The sequence below is a fragment of the Bidens hawaiensis genome, unplaced genomic scaffold, assembly GCF_021521415.1.
Source record: "Bidens hawaiensis isolate Kalapana, Puna unplaced genomic scaffold, B.hawaiensis_p1.1 tig00008945_1, whole genome shotgun sequence".
In the NCBI taxonomy this organism is placed as follows: domain Eukaryota; kingdom Viridiplantae; phylum Streptophyta; class Magnoliopsida; order Asterales; family Asteraceae; genus Bidens; species Bidens hawaiensis.
Genome location: NW_027491649.1, coordinates 831,832 through 854,036, shown reverse-complemented (window position 1 = coordinate 854,036; position 22,205 = coordinate 831,832). Strand labels below are relative to the sequence as shown.

Sequence of the window (22,205 nt, the reverse complement as noted above, 5' to 3'; positions counted from 1 at the left end):
CTTCGGTGACGGATTCGTGTTGAGCATCGAGAACACGCTTTCGAGATCATTTTGAACAAGAATACAAGTAAGAAGTATAGATTTGAGTGGCTTCTTACGACTGAGAGCGTCGGCCACGAAATTCGCCTTTCCAGGATGATAGCGAATTTCACATTCGTGGTCGCTAAGCAACTCGGCCCATCGACGTTGTCTCATATTGAGTTTTTTTGGTCAAAAATGTGTTGGAGACTCTTATGATTAGTAAACACCACACACTTCGTACCATAGAGATAGCGTCTCCAAATTTTCAAGGCAAATACAGCAGCACCAAATTCGAGATCATGCATCGTATAATTTTCTCGTGAACCTTGAGTTGTCTCGAAGCGTAAGCGATAACCTTGTTTCATTGCATTAGAACGCAACCAAGACCTTGGTTAAAAGCGTCACAGAAAACGATAAAATCTTCATTTCCTTCGGGAAGAGCAAGGATAGGAGCATTGCAAAGCATGTCCTTAAGGGTTTGAAAGGCTTCATCTGGCTTTGACCCCCACCAAAATACCTTTGTGTGTTAAAGCAGTGAGGGGCTATGCGATCTTCAAGAAGTTTTGAATAAAACGAGGGTAATAACCCGCCAAACCGAGAAATGATCGAACTTCGGTGGGAGAAGTAGGCGGCTTCCAATTCTTAACAACTTCAATCTTTTCGGGATCAACGTGAATGCCCTTGTCGTTGATAATATGGCCCAAAAACTAAACTTCTTTCAACCAAAACTCGTGTCACACCCCAACCTACGGCGGAAGTGCCGGGGCGTGATCTGATTGTCACAGCTCACAAGGTTACTATCATGCAATGGTAAAGCGAAAATATCTAATTAATTTATTAATTGTCAACGAACATTTATGTACAACAAAAATAGAGAAAATTACAATACAAAACCAACTATTCTTGTTTATGTTTAACATCCTAAGGTCATCTCTACGTGAGCTTCAGTTCGATAAGCAATCCAATCTATAACCTGCAAATGCGTGCAAAATATATATATTTGTCAACAACACATGTTAAGTGAGTAGATTCACCAGTTTTGACACGAACAAAATGATAATATATAATGATATAAATAATAGAGTAAAACTAAGCAAAACTGTTATCTGTGAGTATAAACAATGAAAGTGTTAAGCAAGTAATGAGTGTCGGTGAAACCATTGCCAATGCGATCGGGCTCCGGCCACTACGACGGTCGTATGATCATACTATAATGAGATTATGTTGGACCTCTCCAAATGCGATTCAAGTAAGCAAGTAAGCAAATAGCAAGTAACAAACAGTCATTCAATTGATACACAGCACAAAGATCACACTTTGCGTTTGAGAAATAATAAGATAAATAATTTGATAAATGGTACGTAAGTGTCCCCAAAACGTGAGAAAACGAGTAAAATAGGGGAGTGATTACTCACCTTGATCGGATGAACGGATTAAGGAATGATGAGGAAAGTAAACCCTTCAGGATATGCCGTCAATGATTCCTAGTTATAATAAGAAATATGAATCGCAAATTGATCAATTAGCATATTAACGAGTGTCGGCAAATCATATAAGGCAAGATTAGCAGTACTTTTGATTCACTTTCCATGATACCGACGAGAATTAAGGCCCAAGCTACATCACACGGGTCTCGGTTACAAGATTTGGCTGCGGGTTTGGATATATCCACGGGTCGGGTATGAGTTGAATCCGGATAATGGAGTTTATATATAATATTTGCAGTTTAGCCCTTGAAGAATGAAGGTGGAAACATAATGGGATGATAGTTCTTGTTTGGGTTAAATTTGCCATCTATTGTAAGTTTTAAATATATAATATATAAATAATTAAGAATACTATTATAACAATAAGTTAACTCGATAAGCTCGATAAAATTTCTCAAACATTGAAATGGGTCGGGCAACCTATAATGGAAAAACCGAGTTGTTACAGTCTCCCCTACTTTAGGGAATTTCGTCCCGAAATTAAGGTTACTATAACAAAACCATTAAATTTTGAGTAAAATATTTTTTTTTAATATAACTTCAAAAATTTATCATAACACAGAACTTTGAATAGTTAAAATAACGCTCCAAATGAAAATCCGATAAAGCCACTTATATATAGGATGTATTAGCGGCGTATCCACCATGTCCTTATCATCTCTACATTTGTACCGTTATCCAAACTGCTTTCTGTTCTATATCATGACACACAATTGCACGTATTATGATTTTCATGCGAGGACTTCGATAATTATGTAGGCCTCCATAATTACTTAGATCGTCGGATGGTCCACATAACTCGTCTCATCGTGTGGTTTACAAAATATTTGAAAGGCTTAATTTTGTGAGAAGAGTTATTAATTTATTATAAATATAAGGAATGTGTTAACAAATTATAAGACCATTGGGAGTTGATTTATTATAAGTGTAAAATCTCAAGATTTTATAAAATATTTCAAATAACGCAATTTAGGTTAACTTTCAAATTTTATTAATGAAATTAGTGAAAATTTTAAAGTAACTAAAAAGTTAAGAGAAATGGAAACATTGAAGTTGGGATATATGATGCGTCTACAAGATCGATTGTGAAGAAAGAGAGTGGGGATACGAGCCAAATAACAAATTTACGTGAACTTACCAAAAATTCTATGATCGCAAGGATAACATCAACAAAAGTTTATGAAGGACTTAATTGATAATTGTAGACGAATAATAACCTGTGAAATTTTTAGATATTGCAACATTCGAGGTAGAATTATAAGACCGTGATTACAAATTTGAACAAGATCAAACGAAGACTTTGAGGGATTTAGTTTAGTTAGATGAGAAACTCATGAAATTTAAAAAGAACTTTATACAACATTGAAATATCGCAATTGTGTATTTAAGGTGAGCTAAATTATAATATTAAAGTACTGGTTGTAGTAATTGAGAATGTAAAAATATTAATGCAAATATTTATGTATACAAACAAACTGTAAATAGATGGAATTGGGAAGCGGATATTCACTGATCACCGAGATAGTCCTATTCCAATTAAATCACCATGGGAATTCAATAAAATTCATTTTTTCTAATAGTGAAAATTAACTTAAATAATGGAAAATAAAATTCCATAGCAGAATTAATTTTGTTAAAAAAAATGACAAGTTCAATTAATAATAGAACTGTAACAATTCAATTTCAACGATAAAAAATTATAAGATGAAAGGTAAATTGTAATTCATGAGATCAATAAACATACGATGTACACAAATGTTAAAAATCAAAGTTGAGAGTAGAAATTGACACATTGTCAATAATTCAATAAGCAAATGGTAGATGAGAAAAGACAAATTGAATAATATGGTCAACTAATAACCGACTGTCGAAATTGTGTCTTTTATAATTGAGAAAGGAAAAAAATTGTTTCGATTTATGAGAATCTAAATATTTTGATTAGTTGACGAAATGTTAATGAACCAGTTCCTATAATTTTTGATTAAGTAAAACCAAACGTATAGATAAGTACGACAACCAACGATATTGATCTTTGGAAAGATAAAAAAAATAAAAATTATTGTATGCGAAAAAGATACTTAAAATGATGGATTTTTCCAAGTTGGGTTTGTTCCAAAATAACTAATTTAAACAAATAATCATTTAAGGTATAATTGAATCCAAAATACGTTTAGATGAAAAAAATGATGAAGACGATAAAAATTTTCTTTGTGAAAACATAACTACGATTGGTTTGATTCTAGACACCTTTGTTAATTGAGCTTATGAAATCTTAAATAATTGAGATCGAATGATTTGGGGCACCTCGAATAGGTTTGTGAAAACAAGGTTTGACTAAGGTAAGCTTGATGAAATTAAGTCTTGCGGGTCTCGAATCGAATAGGCGAGAACGACCTTGTTACATGAAGAAAGCCTGAAACGCATAGAGTTGGTTGGTTTAAGCTAAATGAGCATGGGTAGTATGGTACGGTGCCGGTATAATCTGAACTCGGCGTGAATGAGTAAAGAACAATGCGTTGCGTAGGTGATTAGGGTCTCCATAATTGTAGAAGGCACGTGTAGCAGGTGTATAAAGCTAAGTCGACGGCATAGACCGTTGTGGGATGTCTTTGTGTCGTAGGCAGCGTAACGACAAGTGTTAACGGGATAACCATAACTGTTATAGTGAGTGTAAGAATGACACAAGAATTGAGTTGGATGATGAAAGTCACGAATAAGACGTAACGAGCGTATTCCGATGTAAAGGTTTCTTGTTTGGGACACTATGATTTCGTTGAGATTGATAAATGGGTTTACTTAATAACCCAAACTCGATTATTAAGCTTGCGCTTGCTATTATCGTTGTTATGAGGGTGAGTAAGGGTAAATGAATCGAAATTTCTCTGAAAGAAGTTAGTGAACAAGATTAAATTGATTGTATTAGTGTTTAGAATTTATACCCTAGAGATTGTAGGAGCTATCTCATTGGCTGTACTTGTGGTCATAAAGCGAGTGTAGATAATATATGATCTATATTGTTTGATGTAGAAATCCTTCTATAATTATGTAAATTAAGATTAAATGAGTATAAATAATAAGTTGTGTAAATTCCTTATTAAGTTATTAAGGAAATAGTGATATTCGACATAAGTTGTGCTAGCGTTAATCATGACTTTAAGGATAAGTCAGAATTTAAATGAGATAATCTATACGACAATTTGTTGAGTAGATGATATAATCATTGAGGTGATTTGATATGAGATTTTTGTCGAAGCATAACAAATTAAAATGTTAATACTTAAAATTTGAGGGTGATAACTGAGATGTAATTGATAGTTATTGGGGATATTGAGTTACTTGTGATAAGTTTGTTAATTGATAACGTGATAATCGTGAACATGAGGGATATTGTTCAAATATTAATGTATTTAATAATACTTTTATTATATTTGATAGTTTGATGATGTTGTAATATCCGTATGAGAAAATAGCTATTAATTGCTCTTGATAATTTGTGAATGTGATAATATGAGTGCGAGATAACCGTTTAGATAATTAAATAGTAAGTTGTTTAGATGGACTTGTGATAACAGAGTCCTAGTGAGTGAATGATCTGTGCTCCATTATGGAAATAAAAATATTTATGAGTATGTGAATGAATTGAATCAGTAAGTCTTGGTTCGATGCAATTGAATAATTAAGTAATTGAGTCAAATCGTAACTTGTTTCCAAATAAAATAACATCATAAACAAATAAAAAAAATAACGTAAGTTTCTTGATATATTGGGTGTCCCATGGTATTTTGTTGGCCCATGAGTGTTACGTGTCGTTTTAACCGACCAAACTAAATAACGAATGACAAATGTAAGTACGAGTAGTTGAAGTATCTCGTATATCACCACGCGTGATAATGCTTCAACCAAATATCGTAAATATAATAATTGTGAAAATGAATAGTTGGCGTGTCCATGGCGTCCCATGGATTTTTCACCCGACTAGACATTTAAAAAGTAAAAAAATAATAAAACGCAATGGAAAAATGTAACCGTTAACTGATTACGTTAAACACTTAAAATGTAAATGCAAAACTTAGGAAATCCTAAAAGAAATTCTCGTCAACGAAAACAATCAACAAAAATTTAAATGTAAATATATATCATGGGAATGAGGAATTGCCTCGGAGCTATAAAAATATTTTGAGGGTGAGAAATAGTCTCGGAGTTGTGTGTGCATGACAGTAAAATAAGTACTAAACTAAGCAGTTAAATAAATACTTAGTCTAGCAGATAATTACGTAAGCTGTAAACTACTAAATATAACACATAAGGTAAACAAATAGACACGTATGGGGTCCTAAGCATATTTCTAGGACTTTTCTAACGACCTATCTTAAACCTTCGGCTCTGATACCAATCTATCACACCCCAACCTACGGAGGAAATGTCGGGGCGTGATCTGATTGTCACAGCTCACAAGGTTACTATCATGCAATGGTAAAGCGACAATATCTAATTAATTTATTAATTGTCAACGAACATTTAAGTACAACAAAAATAGAGAAAATTACAATACAAAACCAACTATTCTTGTTTATGTTTAACATCCTAAGGTCATCTCTACGTGAGCTTCAGTTCGATAAGCAATCCAATCTATAACCTGCAAATGCGTACAAAATATATATATTTGTCAACAACACATGTTGAGTGAGTAGATTCACCAGTTTTGACACGAACAAAATGATAATATATAATGATATAAATAATAGAGTAAAACTAAGAAAAACTGTTATCTGTGAGTATAAACAATGAAAGTGTTAAGCAAGTAATGAGTGTCGGTAAAACCATTGCCAATGCGATCGGGCTCCGGCCACTACGACGGTCGTATGATCATACTATAATGAGATTATGTTGGACCTCTCCGAATGCGATTCAAGTAAGCAAGTAAGCAAATAGCAAGTAACAAACAGTCATTCAATTGATACACAACACAAAGATCACAGTTTGCGTTTGAGAAATAATAAGATAAATAATTTGATAAATGGTACGTAAGTGTCCCCAAAACGTGAGAAGAAAACGAGTAAAATAGGGGAGTGATTACTCACCTTGATCGGATGAACAGATTAAGGAATGATGAGGAAAGTAAACCCTTCGGGATATACCATCAATGATTCCTAGTTAGATATAATTATATAAATTAATTATAAAAGTTATACACGATTTAATGAATTAAGATTTCAATGTGATTTAAGTTAAGTAGTATGATTAGAATGTTTATTGGATTTGAATGATAGATCTCTATTATTATTATTATTATTATTATTATTATTATTGTAAAACGATTATTATTGTTGTTATTTATACAGAATGTTGTCATTATTTATGAAATTTCATTGCTAACACTTGATAGATATATAAATGAAATAAATTAAAATAAATAGATTTGATATAAAAATACTTATTATATTAATATTTGGATAAATAACTAAATATACAAATTAAATAAATTGATCCGATTACTATAAATTGAGATATACTATTAAAGTAAATATGATATATATACATAATACTTTAAATAAATAATTATAAAATAAACGTTTTTAAATAAGTAATTTTAATAAGAATATTACAACAAATTTGCATTTTAAATCGTTAACGAAGTCAATATATATATACACACACACATATATGGCCAGTTTGCAAAACATTCCGCGACGAGGAAACGCGAATTAAAAGTGTCGGTTAAATAAAATAGTGTTTATATTTAATATTAATGTTAATGATATTTGATTTATAAATTATTAAACCTTAAAAAAATAGTAAAACAACAAAGGCTGGGCTGGGGGTTCGAACCCATGACCCCAGCCGGCCCTAACCTTACACGCTCACCCCACCAGCTGAGCTGGGGTGTTAGATGTTTAAAGAATGAAAACAATACTTTACATACAAACACAAACAGAAAACCCCCAAACTCAAGAACCCTAATTCTGCAATCCGCCATTATACATGATGTTCAATCAATTGATTTTATGGTTAATGATTATAGGTTAGAAGCGGCTCTAATACGTATAACAATTACCTTATATACTGGTACACGACGGGTTAAACGAGACACCAAAATAGCCGGCCATCGCAGATCAATAACATGCTCAAACCAAGAAAATAATGTAATCAAGTTTGTGGGATATGACGGCGAGGGTTAGGAGGGCATATCTGGAGGTTTAGTTGATTTATGAAATTCGTTTTCTTGTATAATGGTTAACGAGTTGCTGTCGGTTGTTATAATAAGAATATGAATCGCAAATTGATCAATTAGCATATTAACGAGTGTCGGCAGATCATATAAGGCAAGATTAGCAGATCTTTTTATTCACTTTCCATGATACCGACGAGAATTAAGGCCCAAGCTACATCACACGGGTCTCGGATACAAGATTTGGTTGCGGGTTTGGATATATCCATGGGTCGGGTATGAGTTGAATCCGGATAATGGAGTTTATATATAATATTTGCAGTTTAGCCCTTGAAGAATGAATGTGGAAACATAATGGGATGATAGTTCTTGTTTGGGTTAAATTTGCCATCTATTGTAAGTTTTAAATATATAATATATAAATAATTAAGAATACTATTATAACAATAAATTAACTCGATAAGCTCGATAAAATTTCTCAAACACTGAAATGGGTCGGGCAACCTAAAATGGAAAAACCGAGTTGTTACAACTCGCACTTAGAAAACTTGGCATATAATTGCTCCTTTCGTAGCAGATCAAGGATGGCATGGAGATGATTCTTGTGGTCGCTCTCGGATTTCGAATAGATCAAGATGTCATCAATGAAAACAATAACGAACTATTTCAAATAAGGTTTACACACACGGTTCATGAGATCCATAAAAACCGCGGGCGCGTTACTTAACCCAAAAGGCATAACACAGTACTCGTAATGCCCGTAGCGAGTACGAAAAGCGATCTTGGGGATGTCTTCTTCACTAACACGGAGTTGATGATAACCTGAACGGAGATCATATTCGAGAAGCATGCGGCCTTATGAAGTTGATCGAAAAGATCGTTGATTCGAGGGAGCGGATAACGATTCTTAACAGTAAGCTTGTTGAGCTCACGGTAATCGATGCACATGAGGAAAGAACCATCTTTCTTCTTGAGGAATAACATAGGTGCGCCCCAAGGAGAAGAGCTCGGGCGAATAAAACCCTTGTCCGAAAGTTCTTGGAGTTGGCTCGAGAGTTCTTGAAGTTCAGAGGGTGCAAGACGGTAAGGGGCTTTAGCTACGGGGGTTAGCTCCGGGTATAAGATTAATTCGAAATTCGACTTTACGAACCGGAGGAAGACCAGTGACATTATCGGGAAAATCGCGCACAGCCGGAATATCGGATAATTTCTTTTCTTTCCGCTCTTTCTCCACTTCTTGCTAGTAGGCTACAACAGTACAACCTTAGTGGCATACAAATACACAAATAAAACATAAAAGAAGAGAAACTTAAGGATAGACAAGTTTAACCCATTTTTTTTCAAAATAGACATGCCTAATTTAGTCTACATCTCTTCAATTATTGAGTTTTTGACCAATAAACAAGTGACACGTCAGCAAAGCCGGCTAAGCTTAGCCACCACTTTATGGACACTGAATTTTGTGAAAAGTAAGCGGGCACACATTTAGCTTATAAAATTTCGACACGTGTTAAAGGCGACTAAACTTAGCCTACATCTTTGTTATTTAGACGGTATCCTTGACTCTTAGCCGTCTTTGGGATATGTGTCTATTCACTTAGTCGGCTCCATATATTCTTTCTTAGTCGGCTCCAACTCGGATTCTAGGCTAAAGCTTCACTTAGCCGTCTTTTTTTTTCTAGCCGTCTAACTTTTGCCGCCAAAATATAAAATATTTAATAAACCAATTAGAAAATTAGCCGGTTTTCTTATTTTTCTCTCTTAGCCATCTTCATTTAGCCGTCATATTATATATTTTAACTAACAAATTAAATATTTAGCCGGCTTACATTTTGTTTCTCTCTTAGTCGTATTGATTTTCTCTCTTAGCCGGCTAAGAGAAAAAAATTGACGGCTAAGAGAAAAAAAATAGAAACCGGCTATATATTTAATTGAGTAGGTAAAGTAATTTAATTTTGGAGGCTAAATTTACACAGTCTAAGAGATAAAAGATAGAAGCCGGCCGACTAAGTATTTAATACAAACAATTAATTAGCATCCCTACATATGAGCATTCACATCCAATCTCCTATATTTAAATCTAAAATTACATTAATAATCATTACATTTTCTCTTTATTTTCAATTAAATAATATTTTTTATACATTTATTATTACTTTTATCTTTCTTTCACTCACAGTCGCTCTAAAATATATTAAAAAAATATATTGTGTGAACAATAACTTTTCAAATATACAGAAAAATCACTGCATTTCTCTCACCCTAAGTCACTCCCTACATTATAACAACTTCACTCACATTTTTTGATGAATTGAATGTTAACGCAATTAGTTGAAACTTTAAATCCTAATCATAAACTAATCAAATCAAACACAAATTTGAGATCAATGATGAGGTTGGAGAAACTTAACTTTTTAAAAATTTAATCAAACATCTAAAGTGCAACACTTGAGTTCATATACAAAAATATACGGATAGCTCTTGGGATTTGGGTAAAACACTAAAATGTTTGGGCTAAATAATGGATTTTGGTCTCTTAAGCATTAAATTTTTCGAAAGTCCTCAACCACTATGTTTGCTTTGATTCATAGTCCCAAAAGAAGAGTTTTTTTTACCAAAATGAGTTAGTGGGAAAAAGTATTTACCAATATAGGTTATTTTAAAACTATTTACCAAAATGAGGATTTTTCTATTCTCTCTCCTTTTATTTAATTCTTTATCAATAGGGTTAAAAAATAAAAAATAAAAAACCATAAACTGATGGAGTTTTAATTTCTACATCAAGTTTTTTAGGAAGTTCATCCACTTACATCTATAGCAAGTTTTTTAGGAACCAAATGGAGTTTTAATTTCTGTTTTTTAATTAACTAATTAGAATTATTTTCTTTTTATTTTTTCTTTAATCAAGCCATGTTAGCTACAACTTAGCAATCATCTAAATAAACTTCAAAATAAGATAAAAAAAAAAAACATACTAAACAAGAGTGTCAAACTAAACGGTCTCAATATCAAAGACAAACAAAATAAGAACGTCAAATAAAGTCAACTTGATAATATTAAGTAGAGATTAAAATAAAAATGTCAAAACAACTTCATCCACTTAGATGTCAATTCTTCTAGGCTTGGAGGGACATGTTGACCGATTATGACCACGTTCACCACAAATTCCACAACGGTTACCACTTTTTCCTTCTTTAATGTCCATTCCATTCCGTAGCCTTGTTGAGCGAGGGCGACCCTTTTTGTCTCGCTTTAGATCCGAATTTGGAAGTAATCTAATAGATGGTGATTGCGGCCAATAAGCTTTATGAGAAATCGGGAAAAACTCGGATGACCAAGTAGCACAATAATCCACAATTGAGTAACACTTGTTAATGTATTGCCAATTGTTCAAAGAAAGTTTGGCGCATACACTCAAAACATGAGAACACAGATACTTAAATATCTCCCATTTACCACACGAGCAAGTTCTTTGTTCCAAATTAACTACTTGGACATTTTTTCCCTTTTGAGTTATGACCTCAACAATTCCCTTCTGTCGATTAAAAGATTTCAAAGAATGCGCACCTGCTTTTGACATCAGAGCAGCTTGTTTTGCCGCGACATGAGGAGTATACACATTTCCATTTGCTTGAGCACTAGATCCCATAGGACGTCTCACCTCAAAATAGTTAACCAATCTATAAAATGTAAGTTGAACACATGATGTGATTGGTAAGAAACGAGCACCTTTTGTGACATCTGATCTGATCCGACCCGACCCAGGTACCCGTTTCTCCGATCCGATCTCTTTCTTTTATGATTTAATATTTATTTATACTTATACTTTATTTTTAATAATAATAATATATTTTCCTTCCCGCCTCTTCCTCTCTTTTCCTTTCCTCCGTCCCGTCCCTCTTCTTCTCTCTTTCCGCCTTCTTTTCCCTCTTGTTGCCGTCCCGCCTCTTTCTCTCTCTTGTCGTCGTTCCGCCCTTACGCCTTGAACCCCTTTTTCTCTTAACTCTTTGCTTGTCCTTTGTTTCTTCCCGCCTAACGTTGTTTGCGCAGCTCCACGCGCCAGACTCCTTACAAGGAAGCCTGCGTGATGACCAGCTGTTCCAGCGATACGCGAGACGAACTCTTCTCGCCGCGCGCTAAGAATTGTAATTCTTCTCGCAGCGCGCTAAGAACGGTAGTTCTTCCCGCGACGCGCTAAGGATTTGTAGTTCTTCTCGCAGCGCGCTAAGAATCGTAGTTCATCCCACAACGCGCGAAGAATTATAGTTCTTCCCGCGACGCGCTAGGAATTGTAGTTCCTCCCGCGGCGCGCTAAGAAATGTGATTCTTCCCGCGGCGCGCCTTAGCTTTCTCGCGCTAGACTTGTATCTTTTCTTCTGTTTTATCTAGCCGTTTGCTTTTGTGCTGTCTTATCTTCTGTGCTGTTGACCTAACCTGCCTTATGTCTGAAAAGTTACTTTCGGCGCAGCATGCGCACCAACCCCATTGGTTGGCAGAAAAAGTGACCGACATTGTCTTTTGAGATCTGTTTTTCCCATGCTTGACCAGTACCTTTATCTGACCCTCCCATGCCTGTTTACTGTTACCTGTCAGCTTTTCCTTGTCCCCTGTAGCTGCCATATCTTTTGATATCTTTTGCTTTTGGAATCTTTTGCTTTTTGAGATCTTTTCCCCTTTTCTAGGGATTGTGTTCCCTAGGGTTTCCCTATAAATAATAAACTTATTTTTCCTAACACATCACACACAAACACTTAATTTAACCTCCTCCTTGCCGTTGTTCTTCCTCTGCCGTCTCCTCTCTCTCTCTGCCTTCGTCTTCCTCCCTGTTCTGCCCTGCTTTTCTGGTAATATATATTATATAATAATTTACTTATTAATTATGCTAACTTATATTCAAGACTTAAAGCAAATCGTTAAAACAATAATCTTTAATTATAGGTTAACTTGTGCTTGTTTAAAGTTGGTTCTTGCTTTATCTTACACCGCATCGTTTATCAAGTGAGTAATCTCGTACCTAATCCCTTTTTATTTTTAATGTTTTGGGATGTTCATGTGTTCATACAAACTTAGAGTCTTAAACTTGTTTATGAACTTTAGTCGCGCAGTATCCCATGTGTTGAGGACGTAGACTTGGCTGTTTATTTGTATGTGTGGATCATTAACCGTCTTGTCGGTCTATTCCGCAGTTTTCATGGTACCATTAGATGAACACGAGAGAACAATCGTTTATGATTTCTCTTTTGTTTACACTTGCACAGTTTTCTTGTTTTATGCTCAATTGGGAGCACAGATTGACTATGAGCTATGAATCTTAGACTTGATCCCGATCTGATTACACCCTTGTTGAAAACCAGACATACACATGTTGCGCGCAGATTTATTGTTATCTATGTATTGTAATTAAACTTGATTTCTCACCAACACGCAAGTGTTTGACGTTTATTTTAACACATGTTCAGGTTTGCAGTAGCTGTTTTGGAGCTTGTGGACACGTAGGACGTTTTTACTTTTGGACCTAGATTAAAATGTATCAAGACAAGTTATTGTTGTTCGAATATTTTGCCTTATAATATAATGAATTGTGTTGCTTTATGTTATCTTGTGTATACCTTGCGCGTGCGCAAATGAATGTATTTATTAAATATTGACACCCAAATAGTGTCACGAGTAATGAAACAATATGTGGCGCCCCGATGTATAATCCGCCTTTGGTCGGGGTGTTACAGATTGGTATCAGAGCTCGTTGACTTTAGGATAGGTGGTTAGACGTAACGGCCTAGATTACCTAAGAGTCCCTTCTCGCGCATGAGAGAAATCTCATGATTGCACGCTTATTGTTAATTACTCGTTATTTATAAATATGCTTGCGCAGACGCAGTATATGATTTTACTTCGCGATATTTCGATTTTTGTTGAATTTCGATTTTTATTGATTTTTCTTACATATTCGTTTGTTGGGATTTGAAAATCCGAAAAGTATTGGTGATACATGAATAGTTGATTTTCAATTTCCATTTACGATTATGTTCTGAGGTTGGAGACTTGAAAAGTCATTGTGATACATGAATTGTCAACCACCAATACTCATTTTCTTGTATATTTTATATTGAGGATTGAAAAGTCATGGTGATACATGAATCGTCAATTTCCAATACTCGTTTGCTCGTATATTTTAAATTGGGAATTCGGAAAGTCATGGTGATACATGAATTGTCGATTCTTGATTCGAATTTGTTACCTTTATTAAGTCTGCATTTAGGGTCATTTATTTTACTTTAACTTTTGACAGTAACTGACTCCGCGAAACCAAGCTTTATAAGATTAAACTTTGCGCTAAAACCAAGATATTAACTAAAATTAAAACTTTTATAGAATGCCTCCACTATCTCGCCGATTTCAGAGAAGAGAAGCCTCGCGCATGCGTAAACAGCAACGTTCCCAGGAAATGGCCGCCGCAATAGCCCAAGCTTTGAGCCAAAACAATACCTCCAGTTATAACATTAAGTCCTTTAACGCGGGTAACCCTCCAAAGTTCACAGGTCTTGAAGGAGCCACCGTGATGCTCCAGTGGCTTGAGAAAATAGAAAACACTTTCCTCCACACCCAATGCCCCTCAGACAGACGAACCCTATATGCTTCCAGTGTCCTGGAATCCAGAGCGCTTACATGGTGGAATGGAGTAGCTCATGCGCGTGGCGCAGAGGCTGCTACCAGCATGCTCTGGGAGGAATTTAAGGATCTCTTGACGCGAGAATTCTGCCCTCCCAACGAAGTTAAGCGCCTGGAGGAGGAATTTTGGAATCTTAAGCAATACAGCGGTGAAGCGCGCGAGTACGCGACGCGCTTCCATGAACTAAGCCTGCTTGTCCCTCACCTTGTTACCCCTTTCCGCCGAGCCATAGAGAAATTCCTTGGGGGTCTCCCCATGGAAATTCAAGATTCTGTATGGGCCAGAAACCCAGCAACCCTCTCTGACGCCATCGAGTTGGCCGCTGTGCTCAGCGACAACCATGTCAGAGCAGGAACCCTGTTCCTGCGGGGAGCTGAGAAAACCAAACTCACCAAGACTGCCCCTGAACCAACAGAAACCAAGCCAGAACCCTCAAACCGTAACAACCTCAAGCGCAGGCGCAAAGCCTATGCGCTTATCAACCCGCCCATTGTCCAGCAACCCACCTACCAACCTCCAGTTTACGCGCCTAACCCACTGTCGACTTACCCAACTCCTCCTGTAGTCCACAACTATGCCCTAACCAATCCCGCACTCCCTGCCCCGCCAACTAAGAAACCTTACACAGGAAACCACCCCTTTTGCCCAACCTGTAGATTTCACCACCCAACCCAAACCCCGTGTCGACTTTGTCACCGATGTGGCCGCGCTGGTCACATGGCGGAAAACTGTAGAGTTCTTCCCGCCAATCCAATTGTGCCAACACCACCAGTCTACCCGCAGAACCCACAACCAACCTACCAAAACCCACGACCCAGATCGTGCTTTAACTGCGGTGATCCCAGTCATTTCCGGAACGCGTGCCCGAGACTACAAGTTCAGATTACGCAAGCGAATCCGGTGAACCAGATTTCGAACCAAGTGACGCGTGGCCGAGCTTTTAACATAACCGCGCACCAAGCGCAAGCGAATAATGACGTAGTTAATGGTACATTTTTGCTTAACGGATTTTATGCTTCTGTACTTTTTGATACTGGCGCCGATCGAAGTTTTATTTCTCGCGCGTTTGAGCAGAAGCTTGCGCGATCCGCGCAGCGATTTAAAAGAAAATTTTCCAGTTGAATTGGCTAATGGTGAAACTGTTTTAATTAACTCAGTGATTAAGGATTGCACGCTTAACCTTAACGAAAACGATTTTCTAATCGACCTCATCCCCATGCCTCTTGGAAGCTTTGATGTTATCATTGGTATGGAATGGCTTACGCATAATCGCGCCGAAGTTATTTGCGCCAAGAAGATGATTCGCATTCCTCGAGAAAATGGTGATCTTCATATCTACGGCGAGAAACCCTCCCGCGGTCTTAAACTTATGTCTTGCGCCGAAGCCCGACGGCTCATGCGGAAAAGGTGTATTGCATTCTTAGCCCATGTGGTCAAACCTGCTGAAGAAAAGAAGAAGCTTCGCGATATCCCTGTTGTGCGTGATTTCCCTGAAGTTTTTCCTGATGATCTTCCTGGTATCCCTCCCGCTCGTGAAGTCGAGTTCCGTATTGATCTTGTCCCTGGTGCTTCCCCCGTAGCTAAATCTCCTTATCGTCTTGCACCCGCTGAGATGCAAGAATTGGCAAGCCAACTTCAAGAGTTGACTGCTAAAGGATTCATTCGCCCTAGCTCTTCGCCCTGGGGTGCTCCGGTGTTGTTCGTTAAAAAGAAAGATGGTTCGTTTCGCATGTGTATTGATTACCGCGAGTTGAACAAACTCACCATTAAGAACCGGTATCCCTTACCGCGTATTGACGACCTCTTTGATCAACTCCAAGGTGCCTCTTGTTTCTCCAAGATCGATCTCCGCTCTGGCTATCACCAGTTGCGCATCCGCGATGAAGATGTTCCGAAGACTGCTTTTCGAACTCGTTATGGCCATTTTAAATTCTTGGTCATGTCCTTCGGTTTAACCAACGCACCCGCCGTTTTCATGGATCTAATGAATCGGGTGTGTAGGCCTTTCTTGGATAAATTCGTGATTGTGTTTATCGATGACGTTCTGATTTATTCTAAGACCAAGGCCGAGCATGAGCAACATCTTCGGTTGGTGTTGCAAAAGCTTAGAACCGAGCAGCTCTTTGCCAAGCTCTCTAAGTGTGAATTCTGGTCTGATGAAGTACAGTTTCTTGGCCATGTTGTGAACAAGATGGGTATCCATGTCGACCCATCCAAAATTGAAGCAATCAAGAACTGGATTACGCCATCCACTCCTTCTGAGATCCGTTCCTTTCTGGGCTTAGCTGGTTACTACCGGCGATTTATTTCGAACTTCTCAAAGATCGCTTTGCCTTTAACAGCTTCAACGCACAAAGGTAAACCGTACATTTGGGGCTCGAAGCAAGAAGAAGCCTTTCTAACGCTCAAGCGTTTGTTGTGTGAAGCTCCTGTCCTTGCGCTACCCGAGGGTAATGAAGATTTTGTCGTGTATTGCGATGCATCCAACCAAGGTCTCGGTTGTGTTCTTATGCAACAAGGCAAGGTTATCGCTTACGCATCAAGGCAACTTAAGGTTCATGAAAAGAATTATACAACTCACGACCTCGAACTAGGCGCAGTTGTTTTTGCCTTGAAGATCTGGAGACACTACCTTTATGGTACTAAGTGTATCCTCTACACTGACCATAAAAGCCTTCAGCATATCTTTGATCAAAAGGAACTCAACATGAGGCAACGCCGATGGAGCGAACTCATCAGCGATTACGATTGTGAGATCCGGTATCATCCTGGTAAGGCTAATGTGGTAGCCGATGCGCTCAGCCGAAAACCCTGCCAGCTTAACTGTATCTTGCCGCGCACGCAGCTTCACTTCGCGCCGATCCAAAGCAACCTTGAATCGCGCATTCGTGACGCGCAGCGCGCATCCATCAGTAATGGTAACCTTCGCGCCGAGTTAGCGTGTGGCGCGGAAGCGCATTTTGTGCCCAATCTGAGTGGAATTCTTTGCTATCTTAATCGCATCTGGATTCCCTTTGATGAGAATCTTCGCGCTGATATCCTGAGTGAAGCGCACAAATCTCGATATTCCGTTCATCCTGGCGCTGATAAGATGTACAAGGATTTGCGCATTACTTATTGGTGGCACGGTATGAAGAAGGATATTGCTGTGTTCGTAGCTAAATGCCTGACTTGTTCTAAAGTAAAAGCTGAACACCAACGCCCATCTGGTTTGCTCGAACAACCAGAAATTCCTACGTGGAAATGGGAAGGTATAGCAATGGACTTTATTACCAAGTTACCTTTGACAGCAAGCAAACATGATAGCATTTGGGTAATAGTGGATCGTTTGACTAAGTCTGCTCACTTCCTGCCCATTCGTGAAAACTACCGTGTTGAGCAACTCGCGCAGCTTTATGTCAAGGAAATTGTCTGCCGCCATGGTACTCCTTTGAGCATCATATCCGATCGCGATGGCCGTTTTATATCTCGCTTTTGGAAATCTCTCCAATCTGCGCTAGGAACTCGCTTGGACATGAGTACGGCATATCACCCTCAGACTGACGGTCAGTCTGAGCGAACTATTCAAACTCTTGAGGATATGCTCCGATCTTGTGTTCTTGATTTTGGAGGTAATTGGGATTCACACCTGCCTTTGATCGAGTTCTCTTATAATAACAGCTATCATTCCAGTATCGGTATGGCCCCATTTGAAGCACTTTACGGTCGTAAGTGCCGCTCCCCGATTTGTTGGAGCGAAGTGGGTGAAACTCAAATCACAGGACCCGAACTTGTTCAAGAGACAACCGATAAAATCGCCAAGATCCGTGATCATCTGCTGACTGCCAGAAGCCGACAGAAGAGTTACGCAGATCGCAGGCGAAAGCCTCTCGAATTTCAAGTTGGTGATCTTGTTCTCCTCAAAGTGTCGCCTTGGAAAGGTGTTGTCCGCTTTGGGAAGAAAGGTAAGCTTGCTCCTCGTTATGTTGGACCATTTAAGATTCTCGCGCGTGTAGGAAAAGTTGCCTACAGACTTGACCTGCCGCCCACTCTCAGTAATGTGCATCCAACGTTCCATGTATCCAATCTCAAGAAGTGTTTAGCTGACGAGAACCTTCACATTCCACTTGATGAAGTTCAAGTTGACGAATCCATGCATTTCGTTGAGAAGCCTGTTGAGATTATGGATCGCGAGGTTAAGCAAACCAAGCGCAGTCGCATCCCTATCGTGAAAGTTCGCTGGGAGTCCAAGCGCGGAGCCGAGTTTACATGGGAAAGGGAAGATCAAATGAAGATCAAGTACCCGCACCTGTTCTCTGCGCAACCTGCTTCGAGATAAATTTCGGGACGAAATTTCTTAAAGTAGGGGAGACTGTGACATCTGATCTGATCCGACCCGACCCAGGTACCCGTTTCTCCGATCCGATCTCTTTCTTTTATGATTTAATATTTATTTATACTTATACTTTATTTTTAATAATAATAATATATTTTCCTTCCCGCCTCTTCCTCTCTTTTCCTTTCCTCCGTCCCGTCCCTCTTCTTCTCTCTTTCCGCCTTCTTTTCCCTCTTGTTGCCGTCCCGCCTCTTTCTCTCTCTTGTCGTCGTTCCGCCCTTACGCCTTGAACCCCTTTTTCTCTTAACTCTTTGCTTGTCCTTTGTTTCTTCCCGCCTAACGTTGTTTGCGCAGCTCCACGCGCCAGACTCCTTACAAGGAAGCCTGCGTGATGACCAGCTGTTCCAGCGATACGCGAGACGAACTCTTCTCGCCGCGCGCTAAGAATTGTAATTCTTCTCGCAGCGCGCTAAGAACGGTAGTTCTTCCCGCGACGCGCTAAGGATTTGTAGTTCTTCTCGCAGCGCGCTAAGAATCGTAGTTCATCCCACGACGCGCGAAGAATTATAGTTCTTCCCGCGACGCGCTAGGAATTGTAGTTCCTCCCGCGGCGCGCTAAGAAATGTGATTCTTCCCGCGGCGCGCCTTAGCTTTCTCGCGCTAGACTTGTATCTTTTCTTCTGTTTTATCTAGCCGTTTGCTTTTGTGTTGTCTTATCTTCTGTGCTGTTGACCTAACCTGCCTTATGTCTGAAAAGTTACTTTCGGCGCAGCATGCGCACCAACCCCATTGGTTGGCAGAAAAAGTGACCGACATTGTCTTTTGAGATCTGTTTTTCCCATGCTTGACCAGTACCTTTATCTGACCCTCCCATGCCTGTTTACTTTTACCTGTCAGCTTTTCCTTGTCCCCTGCAGCTGCCATATCTTTTGATATCTTTTGCTTTTGGAATCTTTTGCTTTTTGAGATCTTTTCCCCTTTTCTAGGGATTGTGTTCCCTAGGGTTTCCCTATAAATAATAAACTTATTTTTCCTAACACATCACACACAAACACTTAATTTAACCTCCTCCTTGCCGTTGTTCTTCCTCTGCCGTCTCCTCTCTCTCTGCCTTCGTCTTCCTCCCTGTTCTGCCCTGCTTTTCTGGTAATATATATTATATAATAATTTACTTATTAATTATGCTAACTTATATTCAAGACTTAAAGCAAATCGTTAAAACAATAATCTTTAATTATAGGTTAACTTGTGCTTGTTTAAAGTTGGTTCTTGCTTTATCTTACACCGCATCGTTTATCAAGTGAGTAATCTCGTACCTAATCCCTTTTTATTTTTAATGTTTTGGGATGTTCATGTGTTCATACAAACTTAGAGTCTTAAACTTGTTTATGAACTTTAGTCGCGCAGTATCCCATGTGTTGAGGACGTAGACTTGGCTGTTTATTTGTATGTGTGGATCATTAACCGTCTTGTCGGTCTATTCCGCAGTTTTCATGGTACCATTAGATGAACACGGGAGAACAATCGTTTATGATTTCTCTTTTGTTTACACTTGCACAGTTTTCTTGTTTTATGCTCAATTGGGAGCACAGATTGACTATGAGCTATGAATCTTAGACTTGATCCCGATCTGATTACACCCTTGTTGAAAACCAGACATACACATGTTGCGCGCAGATTTATTGTTATCTATGTATTGTAATTAAACTTGATTTCTCACCAACACGCAAGTGTTTGACGTTTATTTTAACACATGTTCAGGTTTGCAGTAGCTGTTTTGGAGCTTGTGGACACGTAGGACGTTTTTACTTTTGGACCTAGATTAAAATGTATCAAGACAAGTTATTGTTGTTCGAATATTTTGCCTTATAATATAATGAATTGTGTTGCTTTATGTTATCTTGTGTATACCTTGCGCGTGCGCAAATGAATGTATTTATTAAATATTGACACCCAAATAGTGTCACAAGTAATGAAACAATATGTGGCGCCCCGATGTATAATCCGCCTTTGGTCGGGGTGTTACACCTTTAACCAAGGAGATCCTCTTCATTAACTGCCTTTAAGATTCCAGCATGACGATCAGATATTAAGCATACCCCTTCAATATCTTTTACAACATGTTTCTTGACATGAGAAAGAAACCAATTCCAACTAGGGTAAGATTCATTCTCAACAATAGCAAATGCAAGTGGCAATATCTTGTTGTTACCGTCAACTCCCATTGCGATCATCATCTTGCCTTTATACTTACCATACAAATGTGTGGCATCAATACTAATCACAGGTCAGCAATGTTTAAATCCCTTTATACATGGATCAAATGCCCAAAACACACGTCTAAATTCCACCTGATCATTCGTCGGTCTCATAACACACCATTCAACGATAGTCCCCGAATTAAACTTTCATAATGCATTTAAAAACTTAGGTAACATAATATAAGATTGTTCCCAATTCCCAAAAACATGTTCAATTGCCTTTTGATTTCCTACCCAAACCTTCTTATAGAAGGAGTATAGCCTAACTTATCAATAATTTCGGCTCTCAAAGCGGTATTACTAATAAAGGGTTGCTCTTTTATAAGGTGTTCGATTTCTTGAGCAATTAAAGTTGCATCGAGGTTTGGATGATCCTGGGTAATCTTATAATGCAAAAAAGTATGTGGACCTATATACCGTGTGATTTCAAAAGATCCACTACGCTTACGTTTACTTGCACAAACGTGCCATTTGCAACCTTGTTCATGTAACTTACGTATTATACACCAAGTGGTTGGTTTCGATTCTATAACCTTAAAATGTTTATGTGACTTGATATGATAGAGTTTGACAGCTCTAATAAATTCTTCCTTATCATCAAAAGAGTCTTTTCCCAACTCACTAGTTAAATCATTTTTACTCACAGTATGTGAAATCATCCGATTACTATCAACATTCAAGTTAGTTTCCTCTAAATTGGTATAAGTTGAAGGTACTTGAACATTACCATGTGATGTTTCATCTGCAATTCTGTGAGCCTATCCCCAGTTTTGTCATCTTCTAACACATCATCGATATCATCATCATCATCATCATCATCTTCAATTCCATCTTCTTCTAAAACATCATCCACATCATCATTATTCACAACCGCAAAGTGAGACATTGTGTTAAAATCTTCGTTCTGAATCAATTTTAATATTGCAGTTATTTGATCTATTCTGTTAAAGAAGAAAACTACATGGTAAGCATCAAACAATACAATTATTTGTTTAATACTAGAATCAAACATTATAATATCGAACCAACATTTGACAACAACTATTAGAATCAACCAACACATAGCTATTTTACCTATTAGAATAAAAAACTAAACAAATATTATAATAACAAAAACCAAGGACAACAAAACATAGAATAATATATAATCTATTAGAATCAACCAACACATGCTATTTGACCTATTATAATCAAACCCACTGTTTGTTGATTGTAGAATCAAACCCACACCACATGTGTCTCACTCACTTTCTTTCAAGTTGATTAAATAGACAACCTCAAC

General features: G+C 37.8%; 2 protein-coding genes across 2 annotated transcripts in view; both read right to left on the bottom strand.

The window, feature by feature from the left end:
- The window catches only part of LOC143530391 (very-long-chain (3R)-3-hydroxyacyl-CoA dehydratase PASTICCINO 2-like), a 265,235-nt gene that overhangs the window by 90,140 nt on the left and 152,890 nt on the right, over positions 1-22,205 (bottom strand). The window lies entirely within an intron of this gene.
- LOC143530432 (uncharacterized) lies at positions 10,778-11,326 on the bottom strand. Its single transcript, XM_077025976.1, has one exon. The coding sequence runs from the start codon at positions 11,324-11,326 to the stop codon at positions 10,778-10,780; it is 549 nt and encodes a 182-aa protein (XP_076882091.1).